The 23,287-nt window shown below is 35.7% G+C and overlaps 1 protein-coding gene across 1 annotated transcript in view; it reads left to right on the top strand.

Annotated features, from left to right (window-relative positions):
• LOC306855451 (anoctamin-8-like) overlaps nt 1-16,566 on the top strand; it is a gene marked incomplete at both ends in the record, with an annotated part of 28,143 nt that extends 11,577 nt beyond the window's left edge. Inside the window, 16 exons of the mRNA XM_079394188.1 lie at nt 1,899-2,009; nt 2,897-3,029; nt 3,513-3,651; nt 4,852-4,948; nt 5,195-5,311; nt 6,432-6,559; nt 6,667-6,828; nt 7,565-7,717; nt 8,280-8,406; nt 8,697-8,752; nt 8,840-8,914; nt 9,919-10,656; nt 12,238-12,429; nt 12,538-12,669; nt 14,006-14,116; nt 15,874-16,566. Of these exons, the coding sequence (XP_079250314.1) occupies nt 1,899-2,009; nt 2,897-3,029; nt 3,513-3,651; nt 4,852-4,948; nt 5,195-5,311; nt 6,432-6,559; nt 6,667-6,828; nt 7,565-7,717; nt 8,280-8,406; nt 8,697-8,752; nt 8,840-8,914; nt 9,919-10,656; nt 12,238-12,429; nt 12,538-12,669; nt 14,006-14,116; nt 15,874-16,566 (3,164 nt within the window). The remainder of the gene's footprint in view (nt 1-1,898; nt 2,010-2,896; nt 3,030-3,512; nt 3,652-4,851; nt 4,949-5,194; nt 5,312-6,431; nt 6,560-6,666; nt 6,829-7,564; nt 7,718-8,279; nt 8,407-8,696; nt 8,753-8,839; nt 8,915-9,918; nt 10,657-12,237; nt 12,430-12,537; nt 12,670-14,005; nt 14,117-15,873) is intronic.
• Nucleotides 16,567-23,287: the final 6,721 nt, after the last annotated feature.

Consider the following 23,287-nt stretch of genomic DNA (forward strand, 5'->3'; position numbering starts at 1 on the left):
AAATACAGTTTCAGAGGCCTTTTTCACTGTTATAGCGCCACCTATGGTCCAATCACTATGAAACTTTGTTTGCTTGTTAAGAGTCATCTGACACATGTTTTAAACAAGTTTCGTAAAGTTTCAAGTTTCAGTTTAGGTTTTATAGGCTTCTGGGTATATTTGGCCACACCCCTTTTTAATGACCCTGTTACAGCTAACCAAAGGACAAAATTCAATATTTTTTTTGATAATTATTGATCTAGAGAGTCCAGAGATTATTACTGCAGTGGTTTGATCGAGACTGAGCAAAAAACCTAGGACTAGTTCGCAAAAGTAAGTTTTTAACGTATTTGTGAAAATCTAATGAACAATTTGATTGACAGCATTAGTCCCAGAGGCAAAGTTGCTGAGAATGAGGAGATCTTTCAAATTATATGAAGGACTAGTGTTTGTATGAATATATGAGCATTTTCTACAATTGTAGGTCATTTCCTATACAAATATTGTGTTTTTGAAAGCTTTTTTTACTGTTATAGTGCCACCTATGGTCCGATCTCCATGAAACTTTGCATACTTGTTAAGAGTCATCTGACACATGTTTTCACCAAGTTTCGTAAAGTTTTGAGTTTTCGTTTAGGTTTTATAGGCGTTTGGGTATGTGTGACCACACCCCCTTATTAAATGAGCCCATATTAGCTAACCAAAGGACAAAATTCAAAATTTGTTCGATAATTATTGATCTAGAGAGTCCAAAGATTATTACTGCAGTGGTTTGATCGAGATTGAGTGAAAAACCAGGGACTAGTTCTCAAAAGTTCTCAAAAAATTATTTGATTGACAGCAATGGTTCTTGAGGTAAAGCTGTGCATCATGAGGAGATCTATCAAATGATATGCATATTGTGTAGATGTGTGAAATACCACGTGAATACAGAGCCAAAAAAGCTCGTTAGCGCCAACTAGTGGCCGATGTCTTTCATAATTCTTACAGACCTTTAGGGCCATGGGTTGAACATGCTCACCGAGTTTTGTTCCGATCGACCTCCATTAACCTTGTCTAATAGGTGCTCAAATTTCATTGGCCGATGGTGGCCATGTTTTTTGAGATACACCAATGTCCTCATAGGTGCTTATGGCACATTGGACCAAGACACTGCATACCAATTTTCAGGTCATTTTAATTAACTTTTCCCATCTTACAGCGCCACCAAGTGGCAGAGCTGTGCTTTTTTAATTTGACCAAAGATTCAGCTCTTACGTGTACCGAGTTTGGTGAAGATATCTCATTTCGTTCACGAGTTATAGCCTTTTTTGTAAAATTGGCCCTCCACTTTCGAACGTTTTCGCGCCCCATTGCGACAGTGAGTCGAAATTTCAACTTTTTTTGATAATTATTGATATTCACTGTCCATAGAATTTTTCTGCACTGGTTTGGTTTCAGATTGGGCGAAAAACCTAGGACTAGTTCGCAAAAGTAGGTTTTGGACATGGCTAAATTGACCCAAGGATCCTTGATCCAAGGATTCCAAAAATGTAATTTTTTTGAGTCTACGACAAGCGGTTTAGGATATATATATATATATATATATATATATATATATCCACATATCTTCACTTCCATCTTTATGTTTCTTATTTATTAAAAATTGTCTTTTAACATTTTCCACAAACACCACACCACATCTAGTCGTGCTCTCGGGTCTCTGAGGTTATTGTTCATATTTAGACGCTGGAGCATTCGTTATGTCTCCTCTTCTCATGTTTCAAGAGGAAGGACAGTGACATTTAAACTTGGCACCGTGAGGGAGGGTGAGAATGAACCGCATGGAGCAGGTCTGTTTGTTCATAGCAACATTGCAAAGTGACTGACGTTTGTTTTCTTTTCTCTTTTTCTGTCTCTCTCCTTGTTGTGTTTCTCAGATAAGCTATTTGGGAAGCGGCTGCTGCAGGCCGGGAGACACATCATGTCCCATAAATCCTGGATGAAGACGGTGCCCACAGAGAACTGTGATGTCCTTATGACGTTTCCAGGTGCCTTAGATGTATTTTTTCCTGTCCCTTTCTTTCAATATTTCTTACGAAACACAGAATAAATACCTTTATTAATCCTTACAAAAATACCTTTTTTTAAATAATGGTATGATATTACTGTGAATGTGCAATGATCTATCTTAATATAATATACCACCACAGTACTTTTGACATGTATGATGCATAATTATTTGTCTATTTGTTAAAAAAAAAATAACTTAATAACAAGGTGGATTAAAAATTTGGTGAATCTAAGGAAATGTCACCCCGTATTCAAAGAAATATATGTGTGTGTGTCTTTATTTCAGATAGAATACTTTTATAATTTTGTCCACTGTATAAAGGGAAAATTTGTAATTTTTTACTATTTCTACCTGACCTCGTCCTTAAAAATGACATGTTTTTTTTTACCCCAATGTAGTCAGGTTGATTCAAAATGAACAAACGTTCTACACTTTTTTTTTTTACTAACAAAAATGACAAAAACACACAAAAAATGACCAAAACCTTAAATAAAATAACATGAAAGCCGAAAATATAATTCAAAATATTAACAAAAAATATAATAGTGTCTCAATGACACTAAAATGATTGATTCTCCGTATCAGGATTGTGCTTCAGTCAGAATGCCCTTTGAAGTCCATTATAATTGCTGAATTTATTATTAATAAAGCAAACAGGATGTGCAACTGTAATTTAAAATACAAAGACGTAGATTTGAAATAGAAATCATGTGTTTTTGAGTGATTTATTTGTATTTTATGCAAATAGACACATTGTACCTACAGTACTAGCTGCTGAAACAAACAGAATATTCTGGTGTTATGGATTCTCAGTTTAATAAATAGCATATAGGTGAAGAGATGTTTATTTTTGTCTCCATACAGACACCACAGACGACCACACGCTGCTCTGGCTTCTGAACCACATACGGCTCTGCATCCCAGAACTCATTATCCAGATCCGACACCACAAACACACCAGAATGTACGCCTTCTTCGTCACGGCCACATACGAAAAGTGAGAGGGAGCTTTTATCTTTCCTTTAGATTAAGCTCCTGTTTATGAACGAGAGTGATGTCGATGTAATTACCATGTATGCCATAAGATGAGGCATAAGAAAATACAAGTTTGATGTTTATTGTCATGTTCAAACTTGAGCCTCTAAAGAAGAAGCTGTGGAGCTCATGAGAAATGAATAAAAACTACAAAAATAAAACTGCGTTAACTAAAAAATTAAAACAGAAAATGTAAAAATAAAATCCAACTCAGAATATTAACAATAGTATCTCAATAATGCTAAATTAACAGTGAATTATGTATACAGGTATGCTGAAAGTACTGATTTCTTCTGACTGACCCCAAACTTGTGTACGCAGAAAGCTTGTTCTGGGTCATAAGTTCTATTATTCTTTACTTTATCATAGGTGCTTTTCATAGTGTTAATGGTTAGAGGTTAGCTTGACATTAATGCTGATGTATTTTTTTGTATTCTGTGGCCAGTCTTTTACGAGGGGCTGAAGAGATGGGACTGCAGAAAGCTGTGAAGCAGGAGTTTGGGAGCGGTTCTCGCAGTTTCTCCTGTGAGGAAGATTACATCTACGAGAACATTGAGAGTGAACTCTGTTTCTTCACCTCACAGGTCCTTCACAATATTGAGCATAAAGGTTTTGATGCAGCATTAAGTTGTTTTTTCACTTATCAAGACTGCTGATGACATCTCATGAAAACAGAAAAAGGCTTTTATAATTTGAGTTGCATACAGTAAAAAAGTGGTAACAAGTGGTAAAACAAAAAAGGGTTTATTGAAGTAAAAATATTATTTAATATCACTGAACAAGCATAAATAGATTAATTTATACCAACAGAACAACAACATTTGGTTAAATCAAGTAGAGTGTAATTACAAAAACACATTGATATATACGTAACTGGGTTAAAAACAACCAAAATAACAGCATTTGAGACATATTGACTACCACAGAAAAATATTTTGACTCAGTTTATAATCATTTGTACCTCAGTTTGTAAAAACAAAACAATGTTTAAAGTTTCAAAAAATGCTATTTATATTTTATAATATTACTGCACTGGTAAATTGTATAATTTTAGCCATAACACATAAACAACATACTGTTAGCAATATAATGTAAAAATAATAGCTAGTATGAATTGCTAAATAGCACCTTGTAAAGCTTCTTTCAACCAGTTTTGTTATTGTTAACTAAAACATAAACTATTACAAATATTTTCATTTTTGAACTGAAATAAAGTTGAAATAAAATAGAAATGCTTCATCAAACCTAAAAAGAAATAGAATAGAACTTAAAAAATGTCAGATAACTGAAATAAAATCATTTGAAGCACTAAAATTAAAATAAATGAAAACTAAAAAAATCGAATAAAAATAACCGAAGCATATAACGAAATTACTATAACTTAAACTAAAATAAATAAAAAATATATCAATAAATAGTCAAAATATCAATAAATAGAATAATAACTAATAATATATAAATAAATCATTGGTAAATTATTGGCAAAATTTAAAAGTAGTGCCACCACCAAATGATGATTTAGATGACGTCACACATTACATTTTATTCATTTTTATTTTTACTCATTCATGAGGGCTTTAACAAAAATACAAAACAAAAGTGTCACATTTCTACTTTTAATATCTCTCCCTATTAAACGCATATTACACGTTTGTTTTTTCAACATTACATGTCAATACTGCTAAGGTTATATTTAATCATTCATTTCATTGAGACGCTGAGTTGGATTGTACATTTTTGTGAACATTATTATAGATTGAAGCCTATTCTTTTCCTTATCACAGGAACGACAAAGCATAATCAAATACTGGCTGGACAATCTCAGAGCTAAACATGGGGAGGCCCTTCACAACATCCACTTCCTGGAAGGGCAGCCAATCAGTGAGTTCTTCTCTTTAGACTTCCTGAGAAGTGTGTACCAGTGGCCTGTATGTACAGTATGTATAAGTCGCTCAGTATCTTGATGTCTGTACATGAAAGTAACTGGACTGCGCAGGCTGAGGATTTATATGTTGCTGGTGACCGATGTAGTGACCGTTTCTGGAAGGGAAAGTTTTACTGAAGTTTTGAATACCTGTTCATGTTGTGTGTGTGTTAGTGAGCGTGAACTGTGTGTGTATGTTCCAGTTCCTGAGCTGAGGGCGCGAGGTGTGATCCAGCAAGTCTTCCCGCTTCATGAGCAGAGGATTCTGGGACAGCTGATGAAGTCGTGGGTGCAGGCCGTGTGTGAAAAACAGCCACTCGGTCAGTAGTTAGAAGTGGAAAGTCAACACTGAAATATACTTTTTCCAGTTTGTTGTTATTTTAGAATTGAAATATAATGTTGCTATCAACCCTGCTGAAAAAAAATCAGCATAAGCCTAATTGCTGGTCTTAGTTGGTTTAAGATGGTCTCCCAATTTTTTCCAAGCTTTACTAAACAATCATTTAATCTGGGTTAATTTAAGCATGTTTATAAAGCACATCTAAGTTTTATTGAAAAAAAAACAGTTGCATTAATGAAAAATGAAAAAATACTGTGAAGAAATAATACTGTTTTTTTAAAAATGTATATAGATATATATGCATAATAAAACTTGGTAAAAAAGTATCAAATCAGTTCTTAGAAATGTTGCCGAAATAGCAAATAGTTTTTACAAAATTTTTGCTCTTGATTTTTTACACTACAATTTTAAAAGCTTTAAAAAAAAAATTTAAATAATTTTTTTAATTAATTTTTAAAAATCTGTTGAAAATCAGATTTAAAAATTATATTTAAAATGTATTGATTTTAATAAATTATTTATGAAAATGTTATTCCACATCCCTTCCAATGTTGTGCAATTTGAAGGCAATAAAAATAAAAATAGTGAATGTATCTATAAGCTATGCTATACATTATATGCAAAAAAGGGTTAAAATATAAAAATGTATATTCTAAACAACTAATAACAGCTTACCATTTTAAAGTAGTTAAAATGACTAATTTGAAAATGCTAGTAAACAAAAACAAAAGCAGAAACTAAATGTTAACAGATACTAGGTACACAGTTGTATCACCTAGTATCTGTTAACATTTAGTCTGTGCTGTACACACACTCTCATCTGAAAAAAGTAATCACATTTATACTCCAGCGAAGTCCCTTTACTGTTTCTTTTGTCAGAAAAATACAATTACTTGTGAATTTCAAACCTACGTTTATTGTCTAACAAATAATTTAGCAAAATGTATATTTTAGTCTAAATTACTGCACTCTTAATCTGTATGCAGTTAATCAATAAACAAATCTGCTGCTGAATCTTCTATCACCGATTTTATTGATTAGTTGCTGCAGCCCTACTTAGATACTTGAATGATTTGTCTTTGTCTTCTTTGTCTTGTTAGATGATATTTGTGATTATTTTGGCGTGAAGATTGCCATGTACTTTGCCTGGCTGGGTTTCTACACCACTTCCATGTTGTATCCAGCCGTTATTGGCTTTGTATTGTGGATGCTCACAGAATCCGATCAGGTATTTGACCACTTAAACACCAGAAAAGTAACTTAGCAGAACAATAATAGAACAATAGTAGTACAATATTGTTCATGTGATTGATATTTCTGTCGCTGTGCTCTCAGACCAGCAGGGATATCTGTTGTGTGGTGTTTGCTCTCTTTAATGTGGTGTGGGCCACGTTGTTCCTGGAGCGCTGGAAACGCAGAGGAGCGGAGCTCGCCTATAAGTGGGGTACACTGGACACCCCAGCTGAGTCGCTGGAGGAGCCCAGACCTCAGTTCCGGGTAATGACTCGGGCTGTCAAGCGATTCACATTTTAATGCAATTAATCATTAAAAAATGATATTCTAAATATGAAACTAAACCCACCAGTAGGTGGCAACAAGTTACTGTCTTAATGACTGAATAATTCAGAAACAAAGCAAGTGACTCGCTGCTTCTGAAATCCAATGCCTTCCTACTATATAGGAAGGCATATATACTATATACTAATATATACTATATAGTGAAAACAGTATGTAACGTGATAAGTATGTCCGAATTCATAGTATTCGAAAAACGAACGTACGCGAGAAACTTGGGTTCCAGCGGATTACATAGATAGATCTAAGAAGATTTTTTCCAAAAATGAATTGCACCAAATTAATATGTTAAATCAACGGCCCAAGTAATGTTTTGATTACACTTTATTTTGATAGTCTACTAACTATAAGTAACTTTGTAACTACAAGTCAACTAATTCTCATTAATTTGCAACTTCATGTCTACTAACTCTCAGAGTAGACTGGTTTAGAGTTAGTAGAATAAGTTTGTCATAGTCAGTATGTTGTATGTTGTGGAGCCATCAAAATAAAGTGTTAGAAGATATTAAGCAGACAGTCTACTAATACTCTAATGACTGCTAGTTTACATGTAGTTGCAAAGTTACTTACTGTTAGTAGAATGTCTAAAGTGGACTATCGACATAAAGTGTTACCAATGTTTTAAATGAATAGTCCTCTCTCTTGCTCTTCGGATCAGGGTGTGAAGCGGTGCAGTCCAGTGACGGGCTGTGAGGAGTTTTATTACCCACCGTGGAGGAGGAGAGTGTTCAGATGGCTGGTCAGCTTTCCTGTCTGTATATTATGCCTTTGCTTTGTATTTCTGGCCATGCTCGTCTGCTTTGAGCTTCAGGTGAGCTACACACTCTCTCACACACAAGTAAAGGCAAGAAGGTGATTAAAAATAATGAAAAATGCAATGTTAATGAATAATACATTAAAAAGGGAATTGTGACTTTTTATATTGCATTTCTGATGCAATTATGAGAAAAAAGTAACAGTTTTGAGATATAAACTTACAATTGCGGGATATAAACTCGCAATTCTGATATTTTCTCACAATTCTGAGTTTATGTCTCACTTTTTTTCCATAATGGAAAAGCAAATAAATATAATTTTATGTTTATCACATAAAATTGCAAACTTATTTTCACTTTTCTTCTCACAATTCACACATTTTTCTTCCAATTGAGAGTTTCTAAGTGTGAGATATAAAAAAAAAGTCAGAATTGTGAGATTACATTTTTTTATTGTGAGATTATACCTTTTTTATCCCATGGCAGAAATGGGCTTCCATATTCTTTACCATAATATATGATAAAAACAAAAGTAATGTAATATATATTTACATATTACTAAGTGCAAATAGAAAGCAGTTCTTGTACTGCGAGTTGTAATGAAGTGATGTTTGGCAGGAATTTGTGATGGGGATTAAGGAGCTTCCACGTGTAGCAAGATTCATCCCTAAAATCATGTTGGCCATCACTGTGACGGCGTGTGATGAGGTGTACAGAAAGATCGCCTGCTGGCTAAATGACATGGGTGAGTCACAGGACATACGGGAGTTTATATCTGGTCATTTATCATGTTCATGAACACTATTCAACAAAGCAGAATTTTAGGAGGGAGTTAAGCAACTCAGCAAATTTTGGTTTAAAGTTTGTCAGTAGTAGAATGTAACAACGGATTGGTCGAAATGGATTGTGGTCTGGATTTCGGGAATATAGCTCTCCAGAAGCCAAACACTGGAGTGGAGAAAGAAGATAAACATTTGCTAGCTGTTTGGCCCCTGTGAGATGAATACTAATGACTGAATCTGCTGTTTCCCACAGAAAACTACAGACTCCAGAGTGCCTATGAGAAAAATCTCATCATCAAAATGGTTCTTGTAAGTAATAAACAAACAAATAAATAAATAAACCTTTTTCTACCACTGTATTGGTTTTGTTCCTAAAATGTTCTCTTTCTTTCTCAGTTTCAGTTTGTAAATTCTTATCTCAGCCTTTTCTATATTGGATTCTACCTCAAAGACATGGAGCGTCTGAAAGAGGTGAGAGTCTCTGACTGTACTAGAGGTGTAATGGATCTTGGTAAAAAAACTAAATCAGACTCATTATATTAATTTCCAGTGGAAAATAATTTTAATAAATGCGCTTCTATACCGTAAACAGTTTGTTTTACCAACAAGTCCAAGTAGGGCTCGCTGCAGTCCACAAGATCCAGGGGGCGTGGTTGGATCCACATCTAGGGGGTGGAGATTGGTAGGTTTAGGGGTGGAGATGGGTGGGTTTAGGCATCAGGGGGTGGAGATGGGTAGGTTTAAACGCTCACTGATGCTCCAGAAGGAAAAGCCATGCATTAAGAACCCCTCTTAATGCATGGCTTTTTCTTCTGGAGCATCAGTGAGCGTTTCAACCTTCTGTAATAGTTGAATATGAGTCCCTCAGTCGTCCTCGGCGTGAAAAGATGGATCTCAAAATCATACAGTCATTGTTGGAAAGGGTTCAAATATACAAAAATGCTGGAAAACCAAAGAATTTGTGGGACCTGAAGGATATTTCTGAAGAACAGCAGGCAGTTTAACTGTTCAGGACAAACAAGGGACTCATGAACAACTATCACTAAACAAAAAAATAAACAGCTGTGGATCATTCAGATAACAACACAGTATTAAGAATCAAGAGCTTGTAAACTTTTGAACGGGGTCAGTTTTATAAATTCAACTATTAATTTCTCTTGTGGACTACATGTAAACAAATGTCATGTGAAATATCTTATTCAGGTCAGGACTAAATAAACAATAGCATGCATTTTGTATGATCCCTCTTATTTTGGTAAATTAATTAACATTTTGCAGATTCCGAAAACTTTTGACTTCAACTGTAAATTTGTAAAAGTATTTGTAGTACACTTAGCATGAAATACATTTAAGTGTATTTATTTTTCACTAGGATAGAGAGAGCTAGAATTTATTTAACATGCCGTCAGAATGCAACTGTTAACTGAAGCATGCACAATTGGGATATTCATATCAATGTGTAACTGTTGCTGCAGATGCTGGCCACACTGCTGATTATCCGGCAGTTTGTGCAGAACATGAAGGAGGTCCTGCAGCCCTACTTGGCCGAGCGGCACCGACTGGGTGAGCTGACGATGAGGGCCGTTTGGGAGCTGCTGGTGTCTGCACTGCTCAAGTACGGGCGTCTCGCAGCAGGACGAGCGCAGGTCTCGCCCAGTGATCCCAACGTGCTCAGCTCAGGCCTGCATGGGCCACAGATGGGTGAGGAGGGCCCTCAGGAGAGACGAGAACGCAAGTGTCTAAATGGCGGCTGTGGCGTCCCGGATGAGGATGTGGAGGAGGAGCCTGGCGAGAGGCACAGCGAAGAAGAGAACGAATCAGAGAGCCTCATTGATTGTGGCCTGAAGCTACGGAAGGTCAGCTTCATTGAGAAGGTGGAGCGCAAGTCTGCAAGCTGTGTCAGCCCGGGGGAAGACAGCTTCATGGTGGAGGGAAGCCCCACCATGGTGGAGAGGGGCATGGATCCTGCCTCGGTTTTCGAGATGTGCGATGAAGAGGATGAAAACGGGGCTCCGGAGATGAAGGAGCTGACAGCCGAGCCGCTGCCGACGGGAGTGGAGAACACCACTTCAGTCAGGCTCAGGAAGAGGGGACGGAGCTTAGAAAGGGCTGACAGTAAGGCCAAGAGAGATTCGTGGATGGATCCTCCTGAGGAGCAAGAAACCACCACGATAGCACAAGCCGAGGTGGAGAGCTGCATGCAAACGTACCAGGTCAGAAAACATCCCATACATACAGTGGTGGCCAAATGTATTAGAACACTAGTATTTTCACCAGTTAAAAAATGGGGTAACACTTTATTTTAAGGTGTTCTTGATACACGTTAAATGTACTTACTATTATATTAACAATAAATTATGCATAATTACATGCAAGTAACCCTAAACCAAACCCTAATCCTAACCCTACCCATATAGTCAGTACATGTAGTTAATTAATATTACTCAGTACTTAAATGTATAATTACACTGTAACAAGGACACCCTAAAATAAAGTGTAACCAAAAATGGTTTTAATTCATTTATTTCTATCTTTTGCTGTAGTGTGTCAGTGGGAAATATCAGTTTACATTTCCAAACATTCATTTTGCCATTAATGGTTATAATCCAGTGAGATTTTTGTCTGATAACAGCCAGTGCTTCACACAGAGATCTGATCTAGTCCAGTCTGTCTGGAATGACATGAAGAAACAGAACAAACTGAGACAGACTAAATCCAGAAGAACTGTGACGCTTCAAGAAACCTTTCTGCAAAGCTACAATACTGTTAAAGGTTTTAGGCACTTGTGTAAAAATGCTGTAAAATAAAGATTCTGTCAAAAATAATGTCATGAATAGATTTTCTTTATCAGTTAACTTCTATTAACTAAATTAAATCAACATTTGGTGTCACACCCTTTGTGTTTAAAGCAGCTTTTGTCCTTGGTACATTTGCACATAGTTTTTCAGGTAGCTTTTTTGAAGCGTCACAGTTCTTCTGGATTTAGTCTGTCTCAGTTTGTTCTGTTTCTTCATGTCATTCCAGACAGACTAGACTAGATCAGATCTCTGTGTGGAGCACTGGCTGTTTTCAGACAAAAATCTCACTGGATTATAACCATTAATGGCAAAATGAATGTTTGGAAATGTTTTAGCTGGTGAAAGTACTGGTGTTCTAATCATTTTGGCCACCACTGTACTACTTATATTTTTGTTTATTAATTTTTTTAATGTAAAAACAATAAGATAAAATGTTTAAAATGTTTAAAGCTGTATACCATAACTTTTTTTTTGGTTGGTCAGAACGAAACTGGCAGACATTTTTTAACTTAGTTTTTTGCATTGTACAAATAAATAAGAAATAAATCAAATAAATTCTGTCAAATCAGCATTAGAATGATTTCTGAAGGATCATGTGAAACTGAATACTGGACTAATGATGCTGAAAATTCAGCTTTAATCACAAATAAATTACATTTCAAAATATATTCACATTGAAACCACTTATTTTTAACTATAATAATATTTTACAATATTGCTGTTACTATTAATGTTTTTACTGTATTTTGAATTTTGGTGAACATGAGACCTTTTTTCAAAACTTTTCAGTAGTGTAAAATATTATTTCTATAATACTTTAACAATATTTAAAAAATAACACAATGGCTTCCAGTTGAAGTACTCCTTTGCAAATGTCTCTGTAATGTACTTGTGTTCTAGATAATGGATGTTCTACTACCTCAGGCAGGCAAATCCTTCTTTCTGACATACTTTCTCTAAACCTCTAAAACAAAATGTCCCTAAACTGCTTTCCAGGACACTTTTCAGGACTACCAGGAGATGTTTGTTCAGTTTGGATATGTGGTGCTCTTTTCCTCTGCCTTCCCATTGGCCGCCATGTGTGCCCTCATTAACAATATCATTGAGATCCGGAGCGATGCGTTTAAACTGTGCACCAGCCTACAGAGACCCTTCGGCCTGAGGGTGGGGAGCATCGGGCAGTGGCAGGTTAGACTACTCTGAGTGCTCTGAAAATCATTATTATACTCATCTGATGCTGTTCTAAGAGTGTCTTCATACAACGAGGTTGTGTAAAAGTCCTGTATCATTGCACAGACAGTGATGGAAGCCATGGGTCTGATTGCCATCATAGTGAACTGCTATCTGATTGGTCAGTGTGGGCAGCTACAGAGACTGTTTCCCTGGCTTAGTCCTGAGATGGCCATTATCTCCATCGTCATCCTAGAGGTACATACACACACTCAAGCACATACACACCAGTGTTATTTTAGTATCATTGAGATTAATATTTTGAATCTGTTTTTATTTTAGTTTCTGTTTTTGTTTAATTTTAGGTAAAGTTTTAGACATTTTGTTGTGTGCTTTTGCCATTTATAATACTTATTAGTCAGCTGTTATTATGTCAGCTGTTTTGTCAAAAGTTTTTGTTGTTTTAAATTACTTTTTATTTTTCATTTCGGGTGAACTATCCCTTTGGTGAACTGTCCCTTATCCATAAGTTTTTATTAATACAGACTTTTTATATTTATTTTCAAATTTTTATCAGTATGTAAATATGACATTACTTTTTAATGAAATGATACTCCAAATAATAAACTAAAACTGCCAGTAGGTGGTCTTAATGAAAAAGTCATTGAGCCATTCATTCATTCAATCGATTTCGATTTCAGGGATGAAGTAAATGACTCTCTTTATGAATCAGCCATTGAATCATTGCTTCACCCAATTCGTTCAAAACGCAGATTCGTTCAGAAATTGTGTGTTGCTTGAAAATGCACAACATTTCTGCCATGGCTTTAATAGTTTATATTTGCATTGGCAAACCTGAGCAAAAACAGACAATATTCTGTCTAAAATATTGAGTTATTTTTTATTCAACTGTTGTATAAAATCAATATCACATTTGCACCCGTGCTATTTGGGACAAAAACAGCACTCGTTGAGATTGCACTCTTTGCTCGTGTGATATTTTTTAACTATAGATTATATGACAGAAATAGGAAACAAAATTTTATGAGGAAAAAATATGAGAAAAAAACACTTTTTCTTGAATTTTACAGTCAGAGCAAAGAAACAAATGACAAGCAGAACAAATAAACAGAATAAATATACAAATGAAGTAAATGGTGCTTTAAATTGTCTAACTGTATTCAGGTAAGAAATACTACAGAAATCTAATAAAGTGATCAGATGTAAAATGCAACACTGTATGAATGAACTTTACATTCAATTAAGACAATTCAGAGTCTATGCCTATTATACACTATGTGATTTTCTGTGTGAGATTTGTCAGTTCTGGCTGTTCAAAATATGCAGACTGGCTCGAACTTCAGTAAGAAGTTTAAACCATTCACTTTAAACCTGTTGACACTTTCTATGCTTCCAGTACAATCATAAAGCATACCTATATTCAGTTCTCAAACCATGCCAGTAAGTCCAAAGTTCCTTCTTAACTGACCTCATTCACTTTATACGATTTGCTGTTGTATTGTAAGGACTTGTTGTTTTCAGTTTCTTGTCTAACACATGAGATTTTACTTTCTCTCTTTCCTCTCGTGAGCAGCACTTTGCAGTACTCTTGAAGTATATCATTCATGTGGCAATACCAGACATCCCCAGCTGGGTCGGAGAGGAAATGGCCAAGCTGGAGTTTCAGCGCAAAGAGGCGTTTAAGGTAATGCCCATTCCATCGCTGACCGAAACCATATTTAAGAAACTGAATATTATAAATGCTGGGGTATAGACTCTTTTGACCTGAACCAGTGTGCAACCATCCTGCATAAAACACGCTAAAGCACAGTAAACACCTAAAAAACTACATAGCAAGATCCTGACAACTCTCAACTCTTTAGTATTAGAGTTCATTTCATTAAAGGTGGGGTGAGCGATTTCTGGAAGCCAATGTTGATATTTGAAATCACCAAAACAAACACGCCCCTACCGCAAAAGGGTCTCGCCCCTATTTTGATAGCTCCGCCCCACACATATGAGGCCTACGCAACCCATGCAACGATTAGTTCTGTGAAACAAAGCAAAACCAATGTTGCACCGTGTCTACTCCGGACTACTATAGAAGTCATTATAATCAGTGATGCTGTCTACACTGGATTCTGCGTTGTTTGACACAACAAATCCCAGACAGAAAACTGCTGCCGCGTTCTATTTATGACGTGCTGACACAAATTTCAAATGATTTTCAACGGTCGCTTTGTCGCATCCAGTTTGGCAGATTTTAGCTATTGCGGCGTGCCACGTCCGGTGTAGACACGGCGTTACTAACCTATTGAGAAGAAAAAAGCAACATCGGCGGCCGATCGCAGACCTGCCTCCTGCCTTGAGTTCTCTTTTTATTCACGATCTCTATCTACTGTCACTCGGCTCGGCTGTTCACTGAACGCTCTCTCCTCCACATCATGAGTAGACATGCCCCTTACTGCTGATTGGCTACAAGTTTCAGTTTTCTAAAGCGTGATCGAAATCAGCCAATGTTGTTTTTTTTTTTTTTTTAAATAAGCATCTGAATCGGCTATAAAAAGTCCTGATGTGTGCATCATTAATTAAAATAGTAAATAAAAGGCCTCATATTGGAAGTACAATCTGGGCTGTCTTTTTCTATCAAATCTTCTTTAGGTAGATCTAGATCAGGGATCTTGGGCTTAAAAAGATTTGGTGATCACTGGTTTAAAAAAAAAAAACTCTCTGTATACAAAGTTTTCTTCAACAACAAAAAATATAGATCTCCACTAGTTTACACGAATGTGGTTGTAGCCAGAATTTGACATGCTTTTCCCCACAAAACAAAACAAAAAACGTTCTATTAACCAACATTAATAATCATTGTTACATAATCAAGAGCAATAATGATTTTGTCATGATTTTGCATAAAGAGTCTCTGAAAATGAACACAAATGCCATGTAAGATGCAGCTTCTGGTCCACCTCTGCAGTGTAATGTTGATGTTTTGAAATTTTGATTGGTAACAGTATATAGTGTTATGGTTAATTGAAGTGACTGGTTAAATTTAATCGTTTGTAAAAAACAAACAGATACATTTGCACAAGGTGCATAATAGAGTATAATAGGCATAGACTCGTCTTAATAGACTTGTCTTAATTGAATGTAAACAGTTCAATCAGTGTTGCATTTTATTAAATGTATATGTGTGTTTTTTCCAACCAGTCACTTCAATTAATCATAAAACTATATACTGTTTACCAGTCAAAAGTTTTGCATAAGGTAATTATAAAAAATGGCCTTAGAAAGGTAAATGCAGAAAAAAATGCTCCTGGAAATCAGTTCTAGGAGGCAAATATTGCCCCTTACCAGAAAATATAATTTCTGTATATAAACTGTATATAGACTGGTTAAATGTAAGCATCATTAGCATTCTGGCAGCAGCTGGCTTCATTGCTGTTGTACATGTGTTTTCAGAAGCATGAGCGGCAGGCACAGCAGTATTTTCAGGAGCAGCAAAGGAGGAAGCGTGAGGAAGAGGAGCGCCAGCGGCAGGCGGAGTATCAAGCCCGACGTGATAGAGACGATGGTCGCTCAGACTCTTCATGTGGTGACCACCACCATGACAAGAGCCACAGTGGCAAATCCAGACCGGGGGGTGGGGGAGGCGCCTCTGGGGGGGAGAAACCCAAACGTCCCAGCTCGCTTCTGGGAAACAACAATGTCATGAAACTGAAGCAGATCATCCCTCTACAGAACAAGTTTTCTTCCGGCACGGCCCGTTCCCCGCAGTCACCCACGGGTAACGAACCCAAGCTACCGGGTTTCCTTAGTTTTAAGTTTCTAAAGTCTCCTGAGAACAAGAAGGAGGCGGCGATGGCTTCCGCTAGTGCGACGCCAGCTCCTCCAGTCCAGGAGAGGGCGGAAAGATCACAATCACCCAACAAGTCCTTCAATCCTGGGAAACTCTTTAACTTTGGGAAATCAGAGGGAGGTGCATGTGTAAATGGGGCACAACTTTCAAAACCAGGGGATGGGGGACAGGTGCAGGACAAGCCTCCGACAAAGTCCGACCTCAATGGGGTCCCGGATGAAATCCCATCCCCTTGTGGAGAGAATGGGGAGAATGCATCCTCATCCGATGCTGATCCATCAGGCCCTAAGATATAGCACACACAAAAAAAAACAGTGTGAGAAACTACTTAGTAACATTGAGGGCAGGAGAGTGGGAATGTTTTTTGAGGCTGTGCAAGACCTGGAAGCTGTTAAGTTAAAGACATAATGGGGAATTCACTAAAAGCCCAGGTGTATTTCATTTCCCGTGTTCTGCTACGTTTAGCGTGGACATGTTTGGTGTGTGCACCACCTAGTGGACTTTTATTTTTGAGCGCTGAAATCACACATGCGCTGTTGTATGTGCGCAAGTTCAAAAATTGGGCTGCAAGTGGATGGCGTACACGGCAAATAACAAAAATTGTCACGTGGACTGTTCGCAAGCCAGAGCAGAACACAGACTAGGGAAGTTTACTTTTGGCTTTCGAATACATTGGGTCCAGCGTTGTGCATTTGCACGTGTAGCGTGCTTTGTTGTAGCACCCGATTCATGTAATGGTCGCCACTAGAGGTCAGCCAATAGTGGATTTTAAGGGTACCGATAACAGATTAATCAACCAGTAGTTTTTAAAATGGATACTGCATGAAAACAAACAACACTCCAAATAAAATAGTGCTGAGCTCTATTACAAAAAAACAGTAACAAATCATGAATATGTACTGTACTTTTTAAATGATATATAAAACAATGATTTGGGTCAAAAATAATGTAATGTAATTGGAAAACCCCCTTTATATTGAGGATAATTGGGATCCGTTTCTGATTTGTTTATATGTTTCTGCCAGCTGCATGAACATTTCAGTTTACTTTCTCACATCACTAGTTTTAAATATGCAACTTCGGTGGCTAACAAATGCATAAAAGTGACCAGCTGGATATAAGTAATGCAAATAGATGGTAACAGACATTAAACATTTGGGTCAATGTTTGTCCCATTGTTTTACCGCTTGAGGTACTGCTTATATTAGCGTCCTCTCAGCCTTGACGGCAACTGTACTGCTGTTCTTTCTCTACTATCGTGGCATCTAATCAACACATTAATTTCTTTATAATGATATAAAACATGTATTGTACATAGTATTTTGTTGTCTGTTTTAAATCGGCATCTAAAGTGTCCCGCTCTGTGCAGCGTTCAGTCTCACGTGTCAAAACAAACAGCACATGGTTCGCCTCTAGAGGCCGCTCTCGTTCTGTATGACAATGAATCTTTTCAGCCACTCCAGCAAACAGACCCGACTTGGGAAATCTATCGGCATGGATTTATGCCGATAACTGATTGTTCCACCAACCGATTATCGGTGCCGATTAATTTGGCAAAATCTGCTAAGATCAGTTGGCCTCTTGTCGCCCCAAATTTAATGCTGAGGGTACTTAAGCCTTATTTCCAGACAAAAGCTGACAGACAGCAAGCGGTAAAATGTTAACAATCTTTGCCAATTTGGCGCATTTTATAATGCGCTTTATTTGCATAGAAAGTAAGATGACAAAAACGACGACTCTGTAATTTAAGTAAGCATGGCGTAGTGCAGTATTGGCGCATATACTACTTGGTTAAGTTGGATTGCAGCTGGTAAATGACGCATGGTTTCGTGCAGAAACGCTACACGCTACAGTGGTGCAACTGTTTAGTGAATTTGCCCCATAATGGTTAGTGCTTTGCTATATTTCAGAAAAAAACTTTGTAGAGAAGACCCCCCTCCACACATACGCACATTTATTCACACACACATTGCCTTTTCTGCAACCCAAATAGGAATGCATGAGCTGCGTTTCTGACGGTTTTTAAAGTGCAATGTGTAATTACTAGTCTGATAATTGTAATATTTTATTGGGTTGCTGGTAGAAAAAACGGAAGATCAGTTACCGCACATTTTATACCATTCTCACAGTATGACCTCCAAAATACCATAACAACTATAATCTCACAAGCAGCAGTTCCAACTGTGGGTGATGAAAACTTTTGTATGTGTTTAAAACAGTTGGTTTAGTAGAGCAATAGCAAACAAGCAAAAACTACTGGTGGTTTAGTACATCCATACTGAATAATAGGCCCTGAATGGCAATATGTTCATGTTAATTAATAAGTGAAAATCAATAATGAAAACTGCAATGTAACAAATGCAAGGGGTGTTTGATGTTGATTATTTATTTGTCTCAGATTCAGATATTAATTTCACACTTTTCTGAAGCGCTGTACACAAAGGCAGCAGGAGGGGCCGGATAGATATCTGTCATGAAAATTGCTGCCACCTGCCATCTTCACATTGCATTGCCACCAGTATCCTTATCATTATAGCTCTGTTTTGAACCTTCAAGCTGATATTTTAGCTATAGTGCAGACTTTAACCCTTCTTAATTACATCACATCAGATTGGAAACTACCCTAAACTGTAAGATAGTGTTGAAACATTTCATACACCTCCAGTCAAACGTTTGGAGACACTGAAAAACGTTTAGGTTATTGCTTTAATGCTTCTAATTAGTACAAATTTGACAAAACTTTGAAAGAGCTTAAATATAGTTTAAGATTTTGGTCACTACAGAAATCATATACATTATTATGTACATGAGTTATACATAATTTGCATAATTCCATTTGTATTATTTCATAGTTTTGATGGCTTTCCTATTTTCTAAAAATGTGGAAATGTGTTTCCAAACTGTTGGCTGTAATGATTAGATAATTAAATATTAATGAATCATTATCCTGCAAGCCAATTTAAGCAGCCTCATCACATACGAATATTGTATTTTTTTATTAATACAATACTGAAATAATCCACTGTCACTACTGTTAATCTACTTGTTGCCAATTTTAATTTATTCATGCCTACCTGTGTTTGTATTTATTGATTTTTTTACTGAAGCAAAAGTAATATTTGCCAACTCTTTGCACATTATTTTAGTGTAATTCGCATTGTTTTTGTGTAAAGCTGCTAAGCATGTGCTTCGGTTTGGAAATGTGAAGGAAGACCGTCTCTGTCTTTAGAGGCAGTTTGAATGTGTGTTTTTCAAAGAGCTTCTTTGAATGATTAAGTTTGTCCTGCGCAACTAAGGGAGGGTCTTATCTTAACACAGTGTGCTCGGTTGTTGCTGTCAAAACCCGTTACAGAAGTCACACTCTTGAAGGGTTTCTATGAAGTAGTTGAATCTGCGTAAAGCTGTTTATATTCTAGCGTAAGGTCATGACGAAACAAGAGGTGCCTCAAGTCATGAAATATATAACATTTTTACTTTTACGTTTTTAGAAAACAAAACAAACTATGCATTTAGTTCTTTATTTGGTTAAAAAGATTTGCTGAACAGTCGTTGTTGCAATAATATTTTGGCCTGAATGGCATTTTAATCTGTTTTATGTTCTAAATTTGTCGTTTATCAAGCCATTAAGTATGGTTAGAGATCTGTTTTCGATTCATTTCATTGACAAATTCATCCATTACTACAACAAGAAAATATACTTCCTTTGGTTCTTTTTCCACCAAATATTAATTTGACTTCACAAAAATATTAAATTATATTATTATATGCATTGCGTATGCAAAAATTGGATTTGATTCTAAAATCATTTCTGTTTTGTGAAATGGTTGGATGTGTTACATTATCAGTGTTAATAAGAGCCCCTGCATTTATATAATGAGGTACCTGTTACCTAAAATAGATTTTGTCTTTTATTTGGTGTGATATTCCCTTGAGTCTCTGACTGATGGCCTATAAGAATGTCTGTGATTATAAATGGACAGCAAAAGTCAATAACTGGTGAACAATTGGAAGTATTTGTTAGTAAGAGGTGTTTTTTTTGGTTGGTCGCTTTATTTTTGAACCGAACTCTACAATAGGATAGATAATAGTCATTTCTGTATCAATAATCCACATCATGTAGTCAAACCATCGGCTCACGCTTCTGTTATTGTTGTTTTATGTAATGATTTGAGTAGTTAAGCTACCGAAAGCTGGAAGCATCACGAGGCTGCATAGGCTTGTTGTCTAAGAACTGCTTTACATTGGGTCTAACTGTGAAATATGAACTGATTGTGATGAGGAGCCGCAGAATTCCCTCTCTGAAGGCAACCTCACAAACCTATCATGAGCTCTTCCAACTGTAAAACTTTTCTTTATTAAAGAAACAATATTAGGGACTGGGATTATGTATTTCTTTTATTTTGTCATATTTTTGTAAGAATTGAAATGGGATAATAAACAGATTTAAATTTATTGTTTTTCTGAGTTGTCTTTTGGATTCTCTTTCGGTTAGAAAGTAATTTATTCTAATATACTGCTTTCAAAATTTTAACACACTCTCATAATTCATAGCTATTTTATGTTTTGGCAAATTAGTGGCCAATTCATATGAATTTACTTTAAGAATATGAATTTAGTTAACTAAAAAAAAAAACTGAAATAATAAAATAAATAAAAACAATAAAAAATAATAATTAAAAGAATATATATATATGAACTAAAATAAAGGTTGATCAACAAAATTAACAACTTAAAATGAATCAGAAAATATCAAAATAAAATTAACTAATAGTATCTCTGATGCTAAAATTCATATGATATGCTTTTATTATGGTCAGTTTGACTTATTGAATTTTGAAAACTTTTTCTCATTTAGAGGCATAAATATGCTTGAAACTGATGTGTTGTGGAATTATATAATCATTTTTTCAACTGTTTTTATTGTTATAGAACCTTGTTATAGAACCCCTATGAACAATACAGCATATAAAAACTATATATTGTTAGAGAATACAATTTTCCCACCCTAACATGTATCATTAAAAAAAAAAAAAAACACTAAACAAGCAATTATAGAAATAAATTATGAAATAAATAAATACAAAATGTTTATATGTGCAGGTTGAATGAAGTATGATAACATACCCTTAAAAATAAAATAAATAATTTCACGTTTAATTTCAGATTACAGTCATCACAACTTTATCTATACCAATTAGCAAATTACAAAAGGGGACCATATCTTAAAAATAATTTCTATTACAATGATGTTTGTAAGAAAATTTGACCATCATATTTTATTGTTAAAGGCAGCTGCAGAGATCCCAAATTGTATTTTATTTGATTCTTTTTTGTCAGTTTCTCAACTACCCTCTTAGGGTGTTTCCATTTATTTGCTTGATGCATTTGGTTTATCTGAAGAGACTTACACTGCACTGAAGGCACATATTTTTATCAGTTCATGCATGTTTAGCATCACACCCATGGTCTTGGCATTAATACTAGTGCTATGCTGTACTGTTTGAGCTTCAGGAAAACAGAAGTACTTTTCCACACTTCTGTTTAAATGTTAAAAATGAGTTATGATATTGTTTAGAATATTCACAGTTTATCAAAATTATATGTGAATTGAAGAAAATGTTTATGATCAGTTGGACTGAATCCAATGAAGAGAATCAAGTACTGTATATTATTAGACTAATTAAAATTGTGCTACCATAAAAAATAAATAAAATCAAAAAGGATTAATTTAATTTTCAATAATGTATCCATTTATTTATTACAATACAACTTATGAATGTATTTGTTTATTTTTCATCCAGGTACAGTTTTTGTTATTATTAAATTAGATTTATATATATATATATATATATATGTGTTCTACTTTTATATTAATTTCAAAATTATGATGTGTTTTTGTCATTTGTATTACTTTTTGCTGTTTTTAAATGTCTATATACTTTTTACTCCACCAAAGACATTTTTGAGACTTTTTTAAACTTTTAAAATATACGCAAAGCAACAATTAAGCCACGATGGAGATAATGAAAATTATTGACACTATTGACAGACCAGCAGATGCCCAAGCAGAAGGCACCTATGCTCGAAGTGGAACATATGCAGTAAGTCCTGAAAATGAACCAGGAAAGAGGATTCCCAAGGTTGGAGCCTTTGCAGAAGCAGGAGTCAGACAAGCTTGTACTGAATACAGTGTATTTGAGGCAGAAGCCAAAGGCCCAAACACCTCAGCTTGTGCTGAAGCCAGTCTGGCTAGAGCTGCAGCAATGGCTCGGGCTGAAGATGGCAGTGCATCAGCTCAAGCCGGTCCAGTTGCTGTGAAAGTTGGGCTTGGAGTCGACACGGGTGCATCTCTTAGTGTGGTGAATGGGCTGAGGTCAAATTCATGGGAACCGGACTCACACTTGGACCAAAAATCAGTGTATCTGTTCTGGGTTCAGAAGTGGCATGTTCAGTCATGTAATCAGATAGATTATTAATTATCTTTGAATATTCATATGCAACATTTTACTACCAGACCATGAAGACAAAAAAAAAAAAAAAAAGTAACTTTAACCAGTTTCAAAGCAGAATTAGTATTTCTGTTGAGCTATAAATACTTTAACAATATGAAAACAATCTTTAATTTTAGATTTTGTAAATAGTTGAGATGGTTGTTTCATTTAAGAATAAATATTTGTATATGGTTATGTGTTTAATTAGATTATGTCAGCACCAGTTTGGATCCAACAATTGCAAAGATGACCACACCAAAAATTGTGAAGACTTCAGAAGATGCCAACCTTGGATCAGCGTACAAAACTTATTATCCTTATATTGTAATCATTACAAGCTGTTTTTGTGTGCAGAGAATAATCTTAGCATTTGCTGTCTAGTTGTAGCCAATACACTTTAAATATCATAGCTGTTAGTCTTTTATATCGTGAGATTTTGGCCAAATGCATTAACAACGAGAAACTGAGCGCCCGTATAAAGCTACAATAAACTCTATAATCTGCAAACTGATGAAAACATGATGCT

Source organism: Barbus barbus, assembly GCF_936440315.1.
Source record: "Barbus barbus genome assembly, chromosome: 35".
Taxonomy (NCBI): Eukaryota; Metazoa; Chordata; class Actinopteri; order Cypriniformes; family Cyprinidae; genus Barbus; species Barbus barbus.